This window comes from Nematostella vectensis, chromosome 10 (genome assembly GCF_932526225.1).
Source record: "Nematostella vectensis chromosome 10, jaNemVect1.1, whole genome shotgun sequence".
In the NCBI taxonomy this organism is placed as follows: Eukaryota; Metazoa; Cnidaria; class Anthozoa; order Actiniaria; family Edwardsiidae; genus Nematostella; species Nematostella vectensis.
In genome coordinates, this window is record NC_064043.1 from 1,790,196 (window position 1) to 1,811,780 (window position 21,585).

The 21,585-nt window shown below is 44.2% G+C and overlaps 1 protein-coding gene across 1 annotated transcript; it reads left to right on the top strand.

Annotated features, from left to right (window-relative positions):
• Nucleotides 1-689: 689 nt before the first annotated feature.
• On the top strand, nt 690-21,170 carry LOC5512162. Its single transcript, XM_048733482.1, has 21 exons — nt 690-1,129; nt 2,189-2,305; nt 3,920-3,989; nt 4,337-4,385; nt 5,305-5,361; nt 5,522-5,624; nt 5,801-5,867; nt 7,274-7,402; nt 7,491-7,583; nt 7,918-8,580; nt 8,633-9,472; nt 9,525-10,904; nt 11,408-11,463; nt 11,679-11,748; nt 11,949-12,197; nt 12,267-12,413; nt 12,828-12,905; nt 14,485-14,583; nt 14,995-15,145; nt 15,490-17,789; nt 17,838-21,170. Exons 1-21 carry the CDS (start codon nt 1,005-1,007, stop codon nt 20,037-20,039), a joined length of 9,045 nt encoding a protein of 3,014 aa, XP_048589439.1. The 5' UTR covers nt 690-1,004; the 3' UTR covers nt 20,040-21,170.
• The last annotated feature ends 415 nt before the right edge of the window (nt 21,171-21,585 follow it).

Below are 21,585 nucleotides of genomic sequence, written 5' to 3' on the forward strand. Positions count from 1 at the left end.
AGATGCATGGCAGAGCTGGTGACGCCCCATGGCTAGAAACAAAATAGCACATTTAATTTTCGATGGAAATAGGATACAAAAACTAAAATGTGTTCCTTGGCATATAAGGACCAGTTGGTTTGAAGGGCCATTATTGAGTTATTAATAGTCTTTTTTAAGCATTTTTTTTTTCAATCGTTTTAAGTGATATTAACATGACATCCCATAGCCCCTAGAAGCGAATAAGCAACTACATATTTGGGCGGCTACATCACTAGGTAATTTGATGTCAAATACACAAAGAAAGAAGGCTGTGTTTTTAATTGCGATTTACTGTTTTTCCCAATTGTGCCATTACCCCGTCCATCAAATTGGCTTCGTTTTCACTTATGTGTCCTCTTCTTCATTGTTTTTCCTGCATTGTATTTTATGTTTAAAGTTTGATGATGAAAAAGAATTCCTGCTTTTTGTAAAAAAAGACTTTTAGTCGCAAGTTCAGCTCCCCTACTCCTTATCAATCCACGCTTAAGAGGAGAAGTCATTAACTTAAATGCACCGACGACAAACCAAAATGATTAGCTCTTTGTGAATATAAACGCTGTTGTATGCGCCGGCCTATTTAGTTGGTGAGGGGCGGTTAAATTTAGAAACTGAGGTAGTAGAACAGGTGTTTTACCGAGTAGTGAGCTTTTAGAGCCCACAATACAAATATCAGCGGTTACAACCTATCGACTAAAAACACAGCTAAGATCTCGCAAGACAACGGCTTCGGAAATTGCTTGAGTATTTCTGGTTAAGAATCAAAAGGCTCTTGTTTCATAAGCCTGACATGTGTAAAATGTTCATCGGCTTAGTGATGGTATGACTAGGTCGTAATGACGGAGACAGCGCGGGGTTCCCTCTACCTTGTTGTGATTGTATTGCGTCGTTCGATGTGAATATGTCGTACGTTGATGAGACCTCCGTTGCCGGTTTGATGTGCAATTTCTGGCTCGGGAAACCTGCAATTTTGCTGTTTCATCCTGATGGAGGAAGACAATGAATTGATAAACAAGGCCACGACACAGGCTACAACCCGAACTAACGGCCAAAATGGAGATTGGCGGGCGCTCTGCGACGCTAACCAGAGTCTTCGAATTTATTTTGTAAAGTAAGTTCCTCTTTGCCGTTAGATATTGTTGTGCAAAATTAAATTTGTATTTTTCATCAATTATTTGTGTTGATGTCTGGTTAAGTCTCTGAGGTGCAAATATAGAGGAATTCCCAGTCACCAAGCCGAAGGAAAAAAACACAATACATGGCCTGGTTTTGTTTGCGTATGACTATAGCTTGCAAATATTCACAGCTAAGCCGTCTGGAATGGCCACATTTAGGAGATATTACCACGAATCTTAGTATTCAAACCGATTGATAATATTCTATAGCCATTCTTTAAAAGTGATTTGCTTTGAATCGATGTCCGAATCTACTAACCTCGTAATCTAGTATTAACTTAATATATTTTTTTCTGAATAACAAAAAACACAGTTTTTTACTTTCATGGTATCTCATGCAGTAAGTAGATTTGTGACCGCTGGACAATTTCTAAAGATTATCCGCTATATAACATTGAAATAACTTCAAACTAGTCTGGCATTTGTACAATAATAATGCGTAGTCGTATCGTTCGGTATATGCTATTACTGTCGAAAGATAACCTTTAATGTGTGTTATGCTTGACTTGGGCCAAAGGTCTAAAATTTACAAATAATATTTTTTTGCAAAAAGCTAGAAAAATATTTGGTAGTAGGAGTTGAAAAAGTTTATATTTAAATAAATGTACCATTTTATGTCTCAGCAGGCACAGGGAGATGTTTAGGATTTCTACCTTATCAGTTTTTTTTTTTGCATATATGAACATGACACATGCCACATGTATTTAGATACAGCAGATAAAAAATCCTAGTTGAAATATGAACAGGTTTCTATTACACTGCAATGCCAGAAAGTTTTTCAGGGAAATCTGCCAATAAATAGTGGAACATTATAAGTAATTGATTGTAAACTGATTCAGGGTTTTGGTATTATGGAAAAGAAACTATGATTGTTGCTATGTGTGAAAACATGCATATTAAGCAAACCTTGAAGCCCACACAAAAAGAGAGATTAAAATAAACTCTAGCTATTGGTGACTTTTAGCTCAAAATTCACTTTCTTTTTGTTCCACTAGCTTGAAAACCAAGGCAACCCAGTGGCTACCTCCCCCAGAACTATGGACAACACAACTTGGCCTGCCATATGGCTGGGAAATTGGGATAAATGTGGAGAATACTAAATATTATATCAAGTAAGTCAGAAACTCTTTTACCAAATAGAGTTGGAGCAGACATTATCCAGTCCATCTTCATGCACGCCTGACTGTTTTCAAAGGTTTTCATTCTACTGTCCCATTGCAGGCTTTGTGGTTTATATGTAATCATTGGTTGTCATGGGTGGTGTTTGGGATAAAGAGGGTTGTCATGAGGGGTTTGGAATAGATAGGGTTGTCATGGGTGGTGTTTAGGATAAATAGGGTTGTCATGGGTGGTGTTTGGGATAGATAGGGTTGTCATGGGTGGTGTTTGGAATAGAGAGGGTTGTCATGGGTGGTGTTTACAATAAATAGGGTTGTCATGGGTGGTGTTTACGATAAATAGGGTTGTCATGGGTGGTGTTTGGGATAGATAGGGTTAATGTTATGGGTGGTGTTTGGGATAAAGAGGGTTGTCATGGGTGGTGTTTGGGATAGAGAGGGTTGTCATGGGTTATGTTTGGGATAAAGAGGGTTGTCATGAGGGGTTTGGAATAGATAGGGTTGTCATGGGTGGTGTTAACAATAAATAGGGTTGTCATGGGTGGTGTTTGGGATAGATAGGGTTAATGTTATGGGTGGTGTTTGGGATAGAGAGGGTTGTCATGGGTGGTGTTTGGGATAAAGAGGGTTGTCATGGGTGGTGTTTGGAATAGATAGCGTTGTCATGGGTGGTGTTTGGGATAGATAGGGTTAATGTTATGGGTGGTGTTTGGGATAGAGATGGTTGTCATGGGTGGTGTATGGGATAAAGAGGGTTGTCATGGGTGGTGTTTGGGATAGATAGGGTTAATGCTATGGGTGGTGTTTGGTATAGAGAGGGTTGTTATGGGTGGTGTTTGCGATAGAGAGGGTTGTCATGGGTGGTGTTTGGGATAGAGAGGGTTGTCATGGGTTATGTTTGGGATAAAGAGGGTTGTCATGAGGGGTTTGGAATAGATAGGGTTGTCATGGGTGGTGTTAACAATAAATAGGGTTGTCATGGGTGGTGTTTGGGATAGATAGGGTTAATGTTATGGGTGGTGTTTGGGATAGAGAGGGTTGTCATGGGTGGTGTTTGGGATAAAGAGGGTTGTCATGGGTGGTGTTTGGAATAGATAGCGTTGTCATGGGTGGTGTTTGGGATAGATAGGGTTAATGTTATGGGTGGTGTTTGGGATAGAGAGGGTTGTCATGGGTGGTGTTTGGGATAAAGAGGGTTGTCATGGGTGGTGTTTGGGATAGATAGGGTTAATGTTATGGGTGGTGTTTGGTATAGAGAGGGTTGTTATGGGTGGTGTTTGGGATAGAGAGGGTTGTCATGGGTGGTGTTTGGGATAAAGAGGGTTGTCATGTTTGGTGTTTGGGATAGATAAGGTTGTCATGGGTGGTGTTTGGGATAGAGAGGGTTGTCATGGGTGGTGTTTGGAATAGAGAGGGTTTTCATGGGTGGTGTTTGTGATAGAGAGGGTTGTCATGATGTTTGGGATAGAGAGGGTTGTTATGAGTGGTGTTTGGGATAGAGAGGGTTGTCATGATGTTTGTGATAGAAAAAGTTTTTAATGTTGGTGCTTGGCTTTACCACTACCCCTTTTACCGATTATTTAACTGTGTTATTATTGTGGGTATTAGCCATGTCGGCAAGTCAGCAACATGGGAGGATCCTCGCTCCGAAGCAGATCAAGCAACTCATTTACAAATGGTATTAGAAATACATTGTAAATATACAGAGCTCTCATTAACTGAGCACGCAGGCCATACAGTAACTTTTAGGCCAAATTATTTTTTAATTGTTGTATGGCACAAGAGTGGAACTCGCAGTGTGCATAAATGGTCCCTATGCTCATGAGCACAGGGGGGAGAATCTTGTGCTTGGATTAAATATGCCTGTTTGGCCAAAATTACATTTTATACTTTTATCTGAAGCTATCAGAAAATGTACAGTAAAAACTATGCACAATACAAACAGTACAATAAACTTTTTTTTAATCCTGCCAAATATGCCTATTTATTTCTTTTTGGGTTAACAAGTTGTCTTGTCTGTCATAGGCAGCACCAAGAACCAGGAAAATCATACTAAACAGAGATTCATCTATTGGTAAGTTTGATGGGGATGTGTGGAGATTCATCTATTGGTAAGTTTGATGGGGATGTGTGGAGATTCATCTATTGGTAAATTTGATGGGGATGTGTGGAGATTCATCTATTGGTAAATTTGATGGGGATGTGTGGAGATTCATCTATTGGTAAGTTTGATGGGGATGTGTGGAGATTCATCTATTGGTAAGTTTGATGGGGATGTGTGGAGATTCATCTATTGGTAAATTTGATGGGGATGTGTGGAGATTCATCTATTGGTAAATTTGATGGGGATGTGTGGAGATTCATCTATTGGTAAGTTTGATGGGGATGTGTGGAGATTCATTTATAGGTAAGTTTGATGGGGATGTGTGGAGATTAATCTGTTGGTAAGTTTGATGGGGATGTGTGGAGATTCATCTATTGGTAAGTTTGATGGGGATGTGTGGAGATTCATCTATTGGTAAGTTTGATGGGGATGTGTGGAGATTCATCTGTTGCTAATCAAGAGATGGGTTTGTTTTTTTGGAATCTTGGTATAAAGCCGTGAAAATAACTTTAGAGAAATGGTGATTTAATATGTATGTCATTCACCTTTTTTATGAGATTGACTTTGGGAGTCAGAAACATTTTAAGAAACAAATGCAGCTACCACCTTTTTCATGCCATATGCTTTGGTAAATAAAAAAAATATCATACGAAAATGTTTGTGGTTGGAACTATCGGGATTAATAAAGCTAATAAAGGCTAATAAAGGTGATCCTGAATACACGGAAAGTAGTACATTGTGGATTCAAAGAGACCTCATTTGCTCCAAGCATAGCAAACATTTTAAAAAGCGTGAAATGTGTCTCAACTATGCAGCCTTGTCTCCACTCCCCACTCTTCTCTTGAACTAATGGTATTTTTTAGACCAATGGTGTTGCTTTGCCTTGTAGGGTTCGGGTTCGTTGCAGGAAGTGAGAGGCCAGTGGTCATACGCTCTGTTATCACTGGTAAGATAATAATTCTTTTGATAATATTTCTTTGATTTCCTGGAAGAGGAGGACCTTTTACTGAGCCTGATGACTCTCGGTTTTAAGTTCAGCTAGTATAGGATAATCATGTAGTAGGGCTAGGGCTAGGATAGTCTGATTAATTTATATACAATTCTAGGTGGTCCGTCACATGGAAAGTTGTTTGCTAACGATCAGATTCTCAGAGTTAATGGTGAGGATGTGAGTGACGTTACTCAAACACAAGTCATCAATCTTATCAAGTAAGGCCCTTGTCACATGACTATTGGGGGGGGGGGTTCCTCCCACTCTCCCCTCCCTTTCATTTTTAGATCCCCAGTGCCTAAGCTCTTAAGAGAGATGATACAAGGGACATTTTTATAAAATATATCAATTAGTCAAGTTGATAATTGACATTTACGATGTTTTACTTGGCAAGGTCTTGCACCGGAGATCTCGAGCTTCACGTCATCGCAAGCGAGGATTTACAAGATGCCAAGAACCAGGTAAAAATATAAATCATTTTTCTAGTCGAATTTAATTAAAAAGCACGTAATGTTGGAGATTTGCACGAGTAGTATGCGAGATTTGCAGGAGAAAAAAAACAAGACTTGTACGAGTAGTTAGAAGATTTGCACGAATAGTACCCAAGAATTGCACTAGTAGTATCCAAGACTTGCATGAATAGTATCCAAGACTTGCACAAGTAGTATTCAAGACTTGCATGAGTAGTATCCAAGACTTGCATGAGTAGTATCCAAGACTTGCACTAGTAGTATCCAAGACTTGCGAGAGTAGTATCCAAGACTTGCATGAGTAGTATCCAAGTCTTGCGTGAGTAGTATCCAAGACTTGCACAAGTAGTATCCAAGACTTGCGTGAGTAGTATCCAAGTCTTGCATGAGTAGTATCCAAGTCTTGCGTGAGTAGTATCCAAGACTTGCATGAGTAGTATCCAAGACTTGCACTAGTAGTATCCAAGACTTGCATGAGTAGTATCCAAGTCTTGCGTGAGTAGTATCCAAGACTTGCACGAGTAGTATCCAAGACTTGCACAAGTAATATCCAAGTCTTGCATGAGTAGTATCCAAGACTTGCACAAGTAGTATCCAAGTATTGCATGAGTAGTATCCAAGACTTGCACAAGTAGTATCCAAGTCTTGCATGAGTAGTATCCAAGACTTGCACAAGTAATATCCAAGACTTGCACGAGTAGTATCCAAGTCTTGCATGAGTAGTATCCAAGACTTGCACGAGTAGTATCCGAGACTTGCACGAGTAATATCCAAGACTTGCACGAGTAGTATCCAAGTCTTGCATGAGTAGTATCCGAGATTTGCACTAGTAGTATCCAAGACTTGCACTAGTAGTATCCAAGACTTGCACAAGTAGTATCCATAAGACTTGCATGAGTAGTATCCAAGACTTGCACGAGTAGTATCCAAGACTTGCACAAGTAGTATCCAAGACTTGCATGAGTAGTATCCAAGACTTGCATGAGTAGTATCCAAGTCTTGAGTGAGTAGTATCCAAGACTTGCACGAGTAGTACCCAAGTCTTGCATGAGTAGTATCCAAGACTTGCACATGTAGTATCCAAGACTTGCACTAGTAGTATCCAAGACTTGCACAAGTAGTATCCAAGACTTGCACTAGTAGTATCCAAGACTTGCATGAGTAGTATCCAAGTCTTGCGTGAGTAGTATCCAAGACTTGCATGAGTAGTATCCAAGTCTTGCGTGAGTAGTATCCAAGACTTGCATGAGTAGTATCCAAGACTTGCACGAGTAGTTCAAGACTTGCACGACTAGTATCCGATACTTGCATAGTATCCGAGTAATTGAATAATAGTATCCGAGATTTGTACGTGAAGTGTCCTACAATAGTAGTGTCCATGCTTTGTTTTCATGCAGAACCAGCGGCGGTCTTCCTTGATGAGTCGTGCTACTCGTGAGAGAAGACGGTCGGCCCCTGTCAACGTGCGCTTCGCTGATGACATTTCTTTAGTGCAGTATATAGGACCAGCGGAGCAAGCAAGAAGGGTAGGCACAAAATCACCTGTAGTATATAGGGCCAGCGGAGCTAAATATTGTGTTTTAATTTTAGATGCCTCTTGTTTCTTTGTTTCAGTCGTCGCTACCTGTCCTTCCTAACGTACTGAAGGTCTTTCTGGAAAATGGTCAGACGCGATCTTTCCGCTACGACACCAAGACCTCAGTCCAGGTAATAACTTGCCTGTATTTGTATCCAACGGAAACCACTACGCTTTTGCGCTGCATTTGCATTTAAAGCGACATTGTCACCAGTTTACTTCAGGTCGATTACCTAACAATCTCCGATGATTTTTAACGGGAAACGCGAAAAATATGTCAAAATAGTACAAATCAGTGTGTCTATTAGAAGTTTCTTTTAGGATGTGACCGATAATTTAGAGCGGATGGCCTGTTAAATAGCGCGGATTCTAATAGATTCTTTTGTCTGTTTTCGACTGAGGTTTCTATCGGGCCTCCGTAAGTAAACTGGTGACAATTCCGCTTTAACAAGTTGATTTTTGCAGGAAATATTCGAGTCATTTGGGCCAAAGCTTGGAATCAACTCGTTAGAGCATTTCTGTCTAGTCCTGAGTGGACCTCAAAAGGGACAGTTCTCCCTCATTCAGAATCACGAGAAGGTATCAGAGGTGAGTGGACCTCAAAAGGGACAGTTCTCCCTTATCCAGAATCACGAGAAGGTATCAGAGGTGAGTGGACCTCAAAAGGGACAGTTCTCCCTCATTCAGAATCACGAGAAGGTATCAGAGGTGAGTGGACCTCAAAAGGGACAGTTCTCCCTCATTCAGAACCACGAGAAGGTATCAGAGGTGAGTGGACCTCAAAAGGGACAGTTCTCCCTCATTCAGAACCACGAGAAGGTATCAGAGGTGAGTGGACCTCAAAAGGGACAGTTCTCCCTCATTCAGAACCACGAGAAGGTATCAGAGGTGAGTGGACCTCAAAAGGGACAGTTCTCCCTCATCCAGAATCACGAGAAGGTATCAGAGGTGAGTGGACCTCAAAAGGGACAGTTCTCCCTCATTCAGAACCACGAGAAGGTATCAGAGGTGAGTGGACCTCAAAAGGGACAGTTCTCCCTCATTCAGAACCACGAGAAGGTATCAGAGGTGAGTGGACCTCAAAAGGGACAGTTCTCCCTAATCCAGAATCACGAGAAGGTATCAGAGGTGAGTGGACCTCAAAAGGGACAGTTCTCTCTAATCCAGAATCAGGTGAGAGGTGAGTGGACCTCAAAAGGGACAGTTCTCCCTCATTCAGAATCACGAGAAGGTATCAGAGGTGAGTGGACCTCAAAAGGGACAGTTCTCCCTTATCCAGAATCACGAGAAGGTATCAGAGGTGAGTGGACCTCAAAAGGGACAGTTCTCCCTCATTCAGAATCACGAGAAGGTATCAGAGGTGAGTGGACCTCAAAAGGGACAGTTCTCCCTCATTCAGAACCACGAGAAGGTATCAGAGGTGAGTGGACCTCAAAAGGGACAGTTCTCCCTCATTCAGAACCACGAGAAGGTATCAGAGGTGAGTGGACCTCAAAAGGGACAGTTCTCCCTCATTCAGAATCACGAGAAGGTATCAGAGGTGAGTGAACCTCAAAAGGGACAGTCCTCCCTCATTCAGAATCACGAGAAGGTATCAGAGGTGAGTGGACCTCAAAAGGGACAGTCCTCCCTCATTCAGAGTCACGAGAAGGTATCAGAGGTGAGTGGACCTCAAAAGGGACAGTTCTCCCTCATTCAGAACCACGAGAAGGTATCAGAGGTGAGTGGACCTCAAAAGGGACAGTTCTCCCTCATTCAGAACCACGAGAAGGTATCAGAGGTGAGTGGACCTCAAAAGGGACAGTTCTCCCTCATTCAGGACCACGAGAAGGTATCAGAGGTGAGTGGACCTCAAAAGGGACAGTTCTCCCTCATTCAGAACCACGAGAAGGTATCAGAGGTGAGTGGACCTCAAAAGGGACAGTTCTCCCTCATTCAGAACCACGAGAAGGTATCAGAGGTGAGTGGACCTCAAAAGGGACAGTTCTCCCTAATCCAGAATCACGAGAAGGTATCAGAGGTGAGTGGACCTCAAAAGGGACAGTTCTCTCTAATCCAGAATCAGGTGAGAGGTGAGTGGACCTCAAAAGGGACAGTTCTCCCTCATTCAGAATCACGAGAAGGTATCAGAGGTGAGTGGACCTCAAAAGGGACAGTTCTCCCTTATCCAGAATCACGAGAAGGTATCAGAGGTGAGTGGACCTCAAAAGGGACAGTTCTCCCTCATTCAGAATCACGAGAAGGTATCAGAGGTGAGTGGACCTCAAAAGGGACAGTTCTCCCTCATTCAGAACCACGAGAAGGTATCAGAGGTGAGTGGACCTCAAAAGGGACAGTTCTCCCTCATTCAGAACCACGAGAAGGTATCAGAGGTGAGTGGACCTCAAAAGGGACAGTTCTCCCTCATTCAGAATCACGAGAAGGTATCAGAGGTGAGTGGACCTCAAAAGGGACAGTTCTCCCTCATTCAGAATCACGAGAAGGTATCAGAGGTGAGTGGACCTCAAAAGGGACAGTTCTCCCTCATCCAGAATCACGAGAAGGTATCAGAGGTGAGTGGACCTCAAAAGGGACAGTTCTCCCTCATTCAGAATCACGAGAAGGTATCAGAGGTAAGTGGACCTCAAAAGGGACAGTTCTCTCTCATCCAGAATCACGAGAAGGTATCAGAGGTGAGTGGACCTCAAAAGGGACAGTTCTCCCTCATTCAGAACCACGAGAAGGTATCAGAGGTGAGTGGACCTCAAAAGGGACAGTTCTCTCTCATCCAGAACCACGAGAAGGTATCAGAGGTGAGTGGACCTCAAAAGGGACAGTTCTCCCTCATTCAGAATCACGAGAAGGTATCAGAGGTGAGTGAACCTCAAAAGGGACAGTTCTCCCTCATCCAGAATCACGAGAAGGTATCAGAGGTGAGTGGACCTCAAAAGGGACAGTCCTCCCTCATTCAGAACCACGAGAAGGTATCAGAGGTGAGTGGACCTCAAAAGGGACAGTTCTCCCTCATTCAGAACCACGAGAAGGTATCAGAGGTGAGTGGACCTCAAAAGGGACAGTTCTCCCTCATTCAGAACCACGAGAAGGTATCAGAGGTGAGTGGACCTCAAAAGGGACAGTTCTCCCTCATTCAGAACCACGAGAAGGTATCAGAGGTGAGTGGACCTCAAAAGGGACAGTTCTCCCTCATTCAGAATCACGAGAAGGTATCAGAGGTGAGTGGACCTCAAAAGGGACAGTTCTCCCTCATTCAGAATCACGAGAAGGTATCAGAGGTGAGTGGACCTCAAAAGGGACAGTTCTCCCTCATTCAGAACCACGAGAAGGTATCAGAGGTGAGTGGACCTCAAAAGGGACAGTTCTCCCTCATTCAGAATCACGAGAAGGTATCAGAGGTGAGTGAACCTCAAAAGGGACAGTCCTCCCTCATTCAGAATCACGAGAAGGTATCAGAGGTGAGTGGATGACCATATAAGGGATTACAAGACATAAACTTACAATGTGGCGCATGACTAAACAAGAAAAGATAAAGACCGCGTGACATGAGTCATCTAGACACAGTGATGCACATCTTGAGGCACGTGACAAAAGGTCACACGACTAGACAAGTAGATCACATTTCAAGTTAAAAAATGTCACACGTTACTGGACACGTTGCAGATCTCACAGCACGTGACAAAGGTCACGATGTTTCCCATAACAAATGGTGAACATCACATGATACGTGCTTAAAGTCACGTGAAAAGGCACTTGACGTGACCCCTGATGCACTCCTGATGACACGTGACAAAGGTCTCAAGGTTATCCATAACAAATGGTGAACATTACACGACACGAGGTCACGTGAAGAGGCACGTGATGCTAATAGGCACCTGTTGTAGGTCTCACAGATGATGAGATAAGCCCAAATTTCAAGGATGGCTGCCCTGATTGATGTATCTTTTCCAACTTCTTGCAGATTTACACAGATAGGAACTGCAGTAAAGGATCCTGGGTCTGCAAGTTTCAGCTCTGGTAGGTCGCGTGGTGCAGTATATTTGACGTAATGTAACAGACCTGTGCCGTTTATCTTACGTAGTGTCACATGACATGTGACGAATATCTGATGCAGTGTCACATGACGTGTGACGTATACAGTATCTGAGCAGTGTCACATATATCTTACGCAGTGTCACATGACCTGTGACGCATATCTGAAAAAAGTTTCATTCCGTTTCTGTGTTCTCCAGCTTTCTTCCACGTAATCCAGATGCTCTCTTGGAAAAGGATCCAGTTGCATTCAATTATCTGTACGATCAGGTACTGAGAACGCCACACCCATTCGAGTAGCTTGCTGAATATGTCTCAGCCTCCCTTGTATTTGCTAGCGAGCAGGCGGAGCATGGCACCAACACCAATAGCTTCCTGTCCTTTGTAAAATTCCAGCAGCCCAACTCAGCAAATCCTGTCTTCATGCCTGAAAGATGACCATCACCAACACTATGCATTTTTTCTTTCAGATCAGCAACAACATCGTTGAGGGATATTTCGACACAGATTTAAAATATGACATGGCGATCAAGCTTGCCGCTCTTCACATGCAGCAGAAGGCAACAGAAGCGACACGCACCCTCCCTCTCAAGATCACGGCGCGAGGAGTGGAGAAGGAGTTTGATGGGCTCGAGACGTTCGTGCCTGAGAATTTGTTGAACGGAGTGAAGACAAAGGAACTCCGCAAGGCTCTGGAGCAACAGATCAAGCATAACCAGGTGTGTTTTACAATTTGCTGGAATCTAATCAGAAGTGGAGCTGAATGACCATTTTTGTGATTGTTTCAGAGTTTGGCCGCGCCTGGTCAGCGGTACATGGGTAGTAGAGAGTGTAAGCGAAATTACCTTCGGATCGCGTCAGAGCTGGTCTCGTACGGCGGAAAATACTTCAAGGTCGTGCTTTTCACTACAACTGCAGGAAGCAAGTCTCGGAAGGTATGGAAACCTTTATGGTTGTATTGTTTATGATTCGGGTGGCCTCTATGCTAATTCGTGTTGCTTTATGGGAGAAGTGTCTACTAACACATCTTTATTCGATGTTATATACCGGTGTGTTTATTAGGATACCTTCTGTCGATGCAATTACCGTAAAAGTATCTCGTCGTTTGCAAAACGCAATTTCACAATCAGACTTTAGTTCAAAATGGATGCATGTGTTTTCCGATGTGCCTTCCCTTTACTTGACTTTCTTTATCAAGCAACCGTTGACATGGTTGCCTAGTGGATGGTTGCCTAGTGGACGGTTGCCAAATGGCTCGGTTACCAAGACAGGCAGAGTGCAGACTTAAAGACATCTTTCCATACTATATACCTATACCAAATATCATACACATGGTTTTTTATTCTCAGGCTCGGCAACAGGAAGCGACACTTCTCGTCAGTCCTAAGTACGGTCTGAGCCAAGTCATCAAAGGCAAAGTGAATGTGGTAAGATCAATATGGCTCCCCCATATCCCTTGCTAACCCCACCCATACCCTAACCCACCCTCCCATACCCTAACCCACCCACCATACCCTTACCCACCCACCCCATACCCTAACCCACCCACCCATACCCTTACCCACCCTCCCCTTACCCTTACCCACCCTCCCCTTACCCTAACCCACCCACCCATACCCTAACCCAACCTCCCCTTACCCTAACCCACCCACCATACCCTTACCCACCCACCCCATACCCTAACCCACCCCCCATACCCCAACCCATCCTCCCCATACCCTAACCCACCCTCCCCCCATACCCTAACCCTCCCCCCCCATACCTTTACCCACCCTCCCCATACCCTTACCCACCCTCCCCTTACCCTAACCTATCCCCATACCCTAAACCACCCCCATACCCTAACCCACCCCCATACCCTAACCCACCCCCATACCCTAACCCACCCTCCCCCCATACCCTAACCCACTCCCCATACCCTAACCCACCCCTCCACCATACCCTTACCCACCCTCCCCATACCCTAACCCACCCACCATACCCTAACCCACCCCCCATACCCTAACCCATCCTCCCCATACCCTAGCCCACCCTCCCCCCACACCCTAACCCACCCCCCATACCCTAAACCACCCCCATACCCTAACCCACCCCTCCACCATACCCTTACCCACCCTCCCCCCATACCCTAACCCACCCCCCATACCCTAAACCACCCCCATACCCTAACCCACCCCTCCACCATACCCTTACCCACCCATCCCCATACCCTAAACCACCCCCATACCCTAAACCACCCCCTACCCTAACCCACCCCTCCACCATACCCTTACCCACCCTCCCCATACCCTAACCCACCCACCATACCCTAACCCACCACCCATACCCTAACCCACCCACTATACCCTAACCCACCCCCCATACCCTAACCCACCCTCCCCATACCCTAACCCACCCCCCATACCCTAACCCATCCTCCCCATACCCTAGCCTACCCTCCCCCCATACCCTAACCCACCCCCCATACCCTAAACCACCCCCATACCCTAACCCACCCCTCCACCATACCCTTAACCACCCTCCCCATACCCTAACCCACCCACCATACCCTAACCCACCCCCTATACCCTAACCCACCCTCCCCATACCCTAACCCACCCACCATACCCTAACCCACCCCCCATACCCTAACCCACCCCCCATACCCTAACCCACCCTCCCCATACCCTAACCCACCCCCCATACCCGAACCCATCCTCCCCATACCCTAACCCACGCTTCCCCCATACCCTAACCCACCCTCCCCCCATACCCTAACCCACCCTCCCCCCATACCCTAACCCACCCTCCCCATACCCTAACCCACCCTCCCCACGTACACAATGAATTATTTTTAAAGATGTGAGGTGTGTCTTATGTCTGAGATATTGCCACACTCCCTAGAGCCCTGCTCTAATACTTCCGTTTGAAACAATAAGCAAATAACAGGCCCTTTGCCACCCTTGGTATTCTATAGACCTCAGTCTGCCAAAAACTGAAAAGATTCATTTTGGGTCTCTTTGTCAGCTCTGCCAGCTTGCCGACTTGGATCAGATAACAAAGTTTTCCATCTCGTTTCACGCCGAGGGCAAGCGACTGCTGAAAGTGTCTGTCAATGAAAGCAAGGTACGATATGGAAAAAGTACTGTATTTATACCTTTTTACACCACGATATAAGGACAAGGTAAGATATAGACAGAGTACTGTATTTATACCTTTTCACACTACGAAATGAGGACAAAGTATAATATATACAAATTACTGTATTTATACCTTTTCACACCACGGAATGAGAACAAGGTATGATATGTAGGGAGCACTGTGTGTATATCCTCAAGTCTCATTCGACTTGCCCGTATGCGACTTGCCCGTAACACATCTACAACTCGAGTCGTAAAATGTAAATCAGCCTACGACTCCTATACACGTACAAAAGCCCTGAAATTCAGGGCTAAGACATGTCATAGGCAGGCCGCATACAACTAAATCGCTCTGTCGAAATCACTAGAGCACTGTATGTATACTCTTGTCTTATAGGATATCCTGTTACTTGTGAGCCCGTTGGACAGCATGGACCTCGTCACTTTCGTCATCGGCTATCAGAAGCTGTGGGAGAGGCCGTGCGCGTCATTACAGATTGAAGGCCAGGATCCACAGACGCCATTCGCCGATGGCAAGACCGCTGAAGGCAAGACATTGCTTTTTAGACCTGACATCTTTAGAGATTAGTTTCTTTCCCCTTTTCTAGAAATGTTGAATGTGACATATACCACCACCCTTATGCTAGTTTGATGGAGCCAGTAGTCGATTAAACACTAGGAAAGGGGAATATGAAGGAAACCAAAAGTCTATTAAAAAGGGAAATATTGTTTATGATCTGGGGAGGATCTATTTTTTGGAGTAAGAAATGAGAAGGGTTAAGTTTCGGTGATTCATGAAAATGATGTTATAAAGGCTCATTTGGCTAAATATGTTTTTTCAAAAGCCCAATCATTCACCATATTGAAAAATGTATTTGATGTATCCACACAGCTCCAGCCTACCCAGCAGTCCATCGCGTTGTTCCCGATTCCTGGTCTTACCCTACATTCCTCCAAGTCCCCGGAAACAGCATCGACAGCAACTTTTACGTTGACTTATCAAAAGACCCTCCCCAAGTTGGGAGTAGTGAAAGTTTTGATGATACAACAAAGCGTTCCTCTGACCAAGAAGATCTCCAGGAAATATCTGGAAATGGTAGCTCAGGGGGTAATGTTGACCAGGTTTCCATGCCAAAGAGGTTGAAGATGGACCCATTCCCGCCCAAGCCATCTCGCGCAGCATCACTGGGATTATACAGAATTGCCGAGGAAGAGAACCACGAGCCTGGAAACGAGCAAGACGAGGCGACGGAGGATGACTGGATCAACCAACTAAACGTGGCTGAACAAATGTTCTTGGAATCTAAATCGAAGACGGAAAATCCAGAAGGTGAAATAAAAGACCAAGACAGTGACGAAAGCGAAGAAGTAAACACTCGAAGTGCCATAGACCATGATGAACAGAAGACAGTCGACGAAAAAGAATTGATGATTGACAATTACCAAAAGAGCGTAGCACGTGCAAAGGCAAGTGAAGAGAAGCCCAACACAGAACAAATGGGGTGCACAGATACAACCGTCCTAAACAAGTACGATCAAACGGGCTCGGGGGATAAGGTGGATGCTAAAAATGATAGCAACGAGAACGGTGAACATTTTGAATGGCCAGATAGGGGGTCTAAGGCAGACGACCAAAGCGATTCTATGTCTGATGCAAGTGGCAGTGCGGGAAGCAGTGAAGACGCTGTGATCGATTTTTGTCCGGAGTCAACACAATTAGACGATGTTTCCTTGTGCAGTCCGTCCGGGTCGCCAAAGAAGTATAACGGTGATTCATGGCCTGATTTTGAATGCTTCCTCCGTCCGAGTAGGCCCTCACAGGAGAAGGATTCGCTTCCTGAGGACGAGTGTGACGACGCTCACCTTACGGATGACATGGCTCGTTTAAATGATGACGATGAAGACGATGATGATGATGAGTCACTATTTAGTATGTACCTCAGAAACACTGGGGCTGTCGGTGCAGAAACAGAAAACAGCATGTGTCGTCAAACTTATTCGCCCAGTGCTTATAGATCTAAGGTACAAGAAGAACAAAGTCACGGATTTGTTAGTGGGGGTTGCGATAGCGATGAGTCAAGACAAAGAGATTTGACAGCAGAGTCGGATGAACCTTCAAAGACGGCTAAGGTAAATCTGAAGGACTCGAATAACGATTTCAACACTGATGAAAATCTGGAGTCGATTTCTATAGATGTGGACTTTGAAAGCAGTTGTTCTTCGAGTACTGGTGAGGATTCCTCCGATCTTCAAGGAACTTATGATGTCGAAGAGGAAGAAGGAAGGGATGGAAAAGTCGAACTCTTTAATAGAGAAAGCACCAAGCTTCTGTCGTACAAGTTAAAGGAATATGTTCATTATAACGACTCGCCTGTTCCTATTTCTGTCGATGGAGATAGTGGATCTAGCACTTCTTCGTCAGCTTCTGAATCTTTTGCCATGTACCAAGTTAACGAAGTAGATAAGTCTGACAAGGAGGGATGGAAGGAGAAGGAGGGGGGAGTAGATGAGTCAGAGAAGGAGGGATGGAAGACGGAGGGGGAAGGGCAGAGGGAGGAGAAGGAGGAGGGATGGAAGAAGGAGGTGGAAGGGCAGAGGGAGGAGAAGGAGGAGGGATGGAAGAAGGAGGTGGAAGGGCAGAGGGAGGAGAAGGAGGATGATAAAAGTGACTCGCATACGAAATTTAAAAGTTTGTTTTGGAGGCAAAACGCCGTCCGGACAATTAGTGAAAGGTCGACTGAGTGTGACCTCGAAGATGAGGAAAACTCGTCAACTTGGAACGAGCCATTACTTCATAGCACGGGACATCCCGAGGTAAACATTACAGGTAACGACGGTTCGATATCGGCTCAAGAATCCGAAACTGTTCCTGTTACACCGTATCTTATTCTCGGTGAGGACCCAGGGGAATCCGAAGACGCTGGGGTTGTAGAAGAACTCGAGAAACACATAGATTTGGACCCAGAGGGATTTGAAGTCGCTAGGGGTACAGAAGAACACGAGAAACACATGGATTTGGACCCAGAGGGATTTGAAGTCGCTAGGGGTACAGAAGAAGACGAGAAACACATGGATTTGGACTTAGGGGAATCTGAAGACGCTTGGGGTACAGAAGAACACGAGAAACACATGGATTTGGACTTAGGGGAATCTGAAGACGCTTGGGGTACAGAAGAACACGAGAAACACATGGATTTGGACTTAGGGGAATCTGAAGACGCTTGGGGTACAGAAGAACACGATTCATTTGAGGCTACCCTTCCTGCGGAATGGCTCATCCCATCTCCCCCACCTGCCACTGAGGAATTATGGGAAATCAAAGTAGTGTCGCCGCCTCCTCTAAACCTCAGTATTACTCCTACAGCGTTTGAGCTTAGTAGCAGTAACAGTGATGGCTATGTTAAAATAGAGATCGACGAGATCGAGAGGTTCATTCTACCACCCCCGCCACCAGTCGGTGACAATAAGGAAAGCGTCCAAACCGTTTCGCAACCTCAAAGGGAACAAAGCAATGGAGCTATGTCACACACTCCATTAGAGGATAACGATAAAGAGAGTGCTCTGAAAACGCACAACCATGAGGCCATATCCCCCTTTGAATTGGAGACCAACAACAAAGAGCGTTCACAAACTATTCCGCTGCCTCAGACGACGCACAACCGTGAATCAATATCGCGTACGCTATTACAGGCAGACGAGGTTCTTCAAACTGTCAAACCACCGCAAGGAGCACAATGCAATGATACGATATCACCAACATCAGTTGTACACGAACTGGACTTTACTACGCTCTTGAAAAGACGATGGTGCTCTCAGGAAACACTTGTCAGTAGAGATACGGGCTTTTATGGACAACGGGGCCACAATATGCAGTCAGGGTATGAGGTTCCTTTAGATCTGTTGGGGTCATTAGCCATTAAAGATCACAGCGATGCCGACAATGATACGGTGGAGATATCGAAAGACTCTGGTGTTAATAGCGATCTAGAGAGTCGTAGCGGGAATTCAAGTTGTTCGAGTGTTCAATCGGTATTGACCGACTCAAATAGCGACCCAAAGAACGAGTCAAGGAATTCCGTCTTCAATATGAAAAGGACGGCGTTACTGGCGTACGTAGAACAGTTTGAGGAAAACGAAGAGAGAAGCTCAGATGACGATTCGGAGAATAGTTTTTCAGACTCTTCCGAAGAGTCCATCGAACTCTTTGTTGATAGTACAAGTGAAAACGACGTGTTTACAGCTGTCGATGAACCAAATGACGGTCAAGAAGCGATATGTGAAAGCACGAGTGACCACTGCAAGGAAACCATCAGTAAGAAAGATATTAGTCTAAGAAGCTCGAAGGAAAATCTTCAGAACTTCAGAAAGCCCCCTATACCCCCAAAACCTGACTTCAAGACCCAGCATGCATCGCAGGGAGTGTCTCTTATTTCACGTAACATACAACAGGGAAATCATATTAACTGTGAATATGACTATAGCAAAGAGACTTATGAAATGGCAGTCCATGCAGAAGACAAAAATACGCCATACGCCATGATGAATGGAAGTGCACCTTGGGAATCGATGGTCGCGACAGGTCCAGTCAGCTCAGCCGACGATCATGAAGCGATCACGAAATTACAAGAAACGAAAGGTTCTCGGACACTCAACGACAAAAGAAGTGAAACTAGGAAGTTTTCTCTCGAGAGAGATAAAAGCGATGGTTTTTGTAATGATTGCAACCATGAAGAAAGCACAATGTCATCAAATCCGGATGAATTCATTAATATGTCGAATCCGAAACAGGTAGAAAGAACGTTTTCTTCAGTGAATGTCGAAACCACTAACGCAACGTCCATTGAACTAGAACAAGGTATTCAAAATTCAATCAGGACTTTAGTAAAGAAAAAGTGTTCAAGCAAAGAGCTTCCACGTCACGAAACCACAAAACTCGACCAGCAAAAGTTACTCGCAAAGTACTGTTTGGATGCGCAAACTGAGAGCTTACAATTTTTGGAAAAGCTAAAGAAACGGCTCGACGACTGTTCAAAGGATATGAATGAGCCTTTCAACATACTTCAAGGAAGCACGCACTGGATTGTAGGAATGCAGAACAACGCTAGGTTTCTAGCTCGTGACGTCACGCTTGTTGATACTAACGCTAAGCAGCTCAATTTCCAAGTCTTATCTGCAATGCGCACATCTCTGGACACGATACAACAACTAGTGAACTCTTGTGCTACCGCGAGCACTACCCAGCAGCGGGTGTCCAGTTATCGCATGCGCATTCTGATAGGTATTGTAACTGATGTTGTTTTGCTATACGGTGAGCTCATTACGCAGGCGCAAGAAACTGTGCGTATGCACGACGACGAGGCTAGCCGGAAGCGGCTGTCAGAGAAGACTGCTGCCATGACGACGCTGATTGCGTCACTCATTCGAACACTTAAAAGGTTTTAAAGCTGTTGTTTCATCATCCTGGTAGCTAAGGCTGCGTTCACACTATCGCCGAAACATCGTAAAAAAGTAATCAACCACCTTGAATAACTCATTTTGATAGATTTAATATGATCTTATTAATGTTATCTACTTCTTGTACTTTTGTACAAATTTGTCAATTTTAAGGTACACTAGATCCTAACATCTTTTTAGTCATCACGTTTCGCCTCCAGTGTGAATGCAGCTTTAAATGGCTACAGCTAATACCAGTCGCTAAAGGCCACAGGTAGCCCAAGCTCTGTATTTGTGCCTATTTATCATATGGTAAACATTTTTACGAAACACAAAAAAATAACTTGCTGGAAAGAAAAATGTAGTTTAGTATTATGTTTATGTTCACGTTTTGCGTGTTCTCTGGCCATTCTAAAGCGTCTTTGGTGTTTTTGAAGAATCCCGATTCAAACAATGTTCTGCAGGGCGCTTTAAAATGCCGCAGAGAACACGCAAACACAATACTTAAATAAAATACGTAAAACTTTTACCGTAAGATCAATAGGCACAAATACAGAGCTTGGGCTACCTGTGTAAAGGCTTGTCCTCATTAGGACGTAAGCACAAGCGCAAGCACAGAAGTGGGTATCGGTCACAGACAAGCGCAAGCTAAAGAAAATCAAGCAGTTGCGTTAATTTGTGCTTGCTGGTGCGCTTGTGTCCCAATGGGAATCGAAAAATAATGTGATGGTGACAAAGTAACGTAATGATGACTTTTGTGTTTTGTGTTTTTCTTTTCCTGGTTGATAAGTACAACTTTTTATAGGTTTTTTTCTCAAGTAATTCTAATTCAGAAACTTATTTTAACTAGAAAAAAATATTTAAAAAGCTCAATTGGAATACAGAGAGAAATTGGAATGTTTAACCATTTATTGGTATTCTTAATATATATATATATATATATATATTTAAATATGCTTATATATTAGTGTATTTATTAAATCGTAGAGTGGATTTAGAGTATATATCGTTTTAAAATTTGGTGGTTTTATCGAGGTAGTGTAATTTGAATACCCTCGGACTTTTTATTACTTTTAAAAACTAAGCTGATTCCACAAATGTTGGGTCATTTAAGTACGGTAATAAACATATTTTTATTGACTTTTATTAGTATTGGTTATTACATTATAAAGTATGGCGGGTATCATGGTTTGTTTGCAGGCGTTAATCGGTGTTTTCGCTATGCACCGAGTCGTGGCTGCCATCTTGTTTGGTTCAACGGTTCTGGCCGCGCGCGAGAGATTACTTTTCTCCTCCCAGCTCGTTCGCGGCCAGAACGAAACAAAATGGCGGCCACGACTCGGCGAAAAAAAAATAGTACTAAATAGGCGCGTACACAGGGGGTGCGCAGGGTGCGGGCGCACAACCTCCCCCCCCCCCCACCCTGGCGGCAAAAACGTAGGAAATTTATTATTAAAGAATCCTAAAATACTATCCTTCCCATGATACCTACGACTGCGACTGCAGACAGGCTACGGTTATCAATCTTATACAGCTATCGTCAAGTTTACATGGA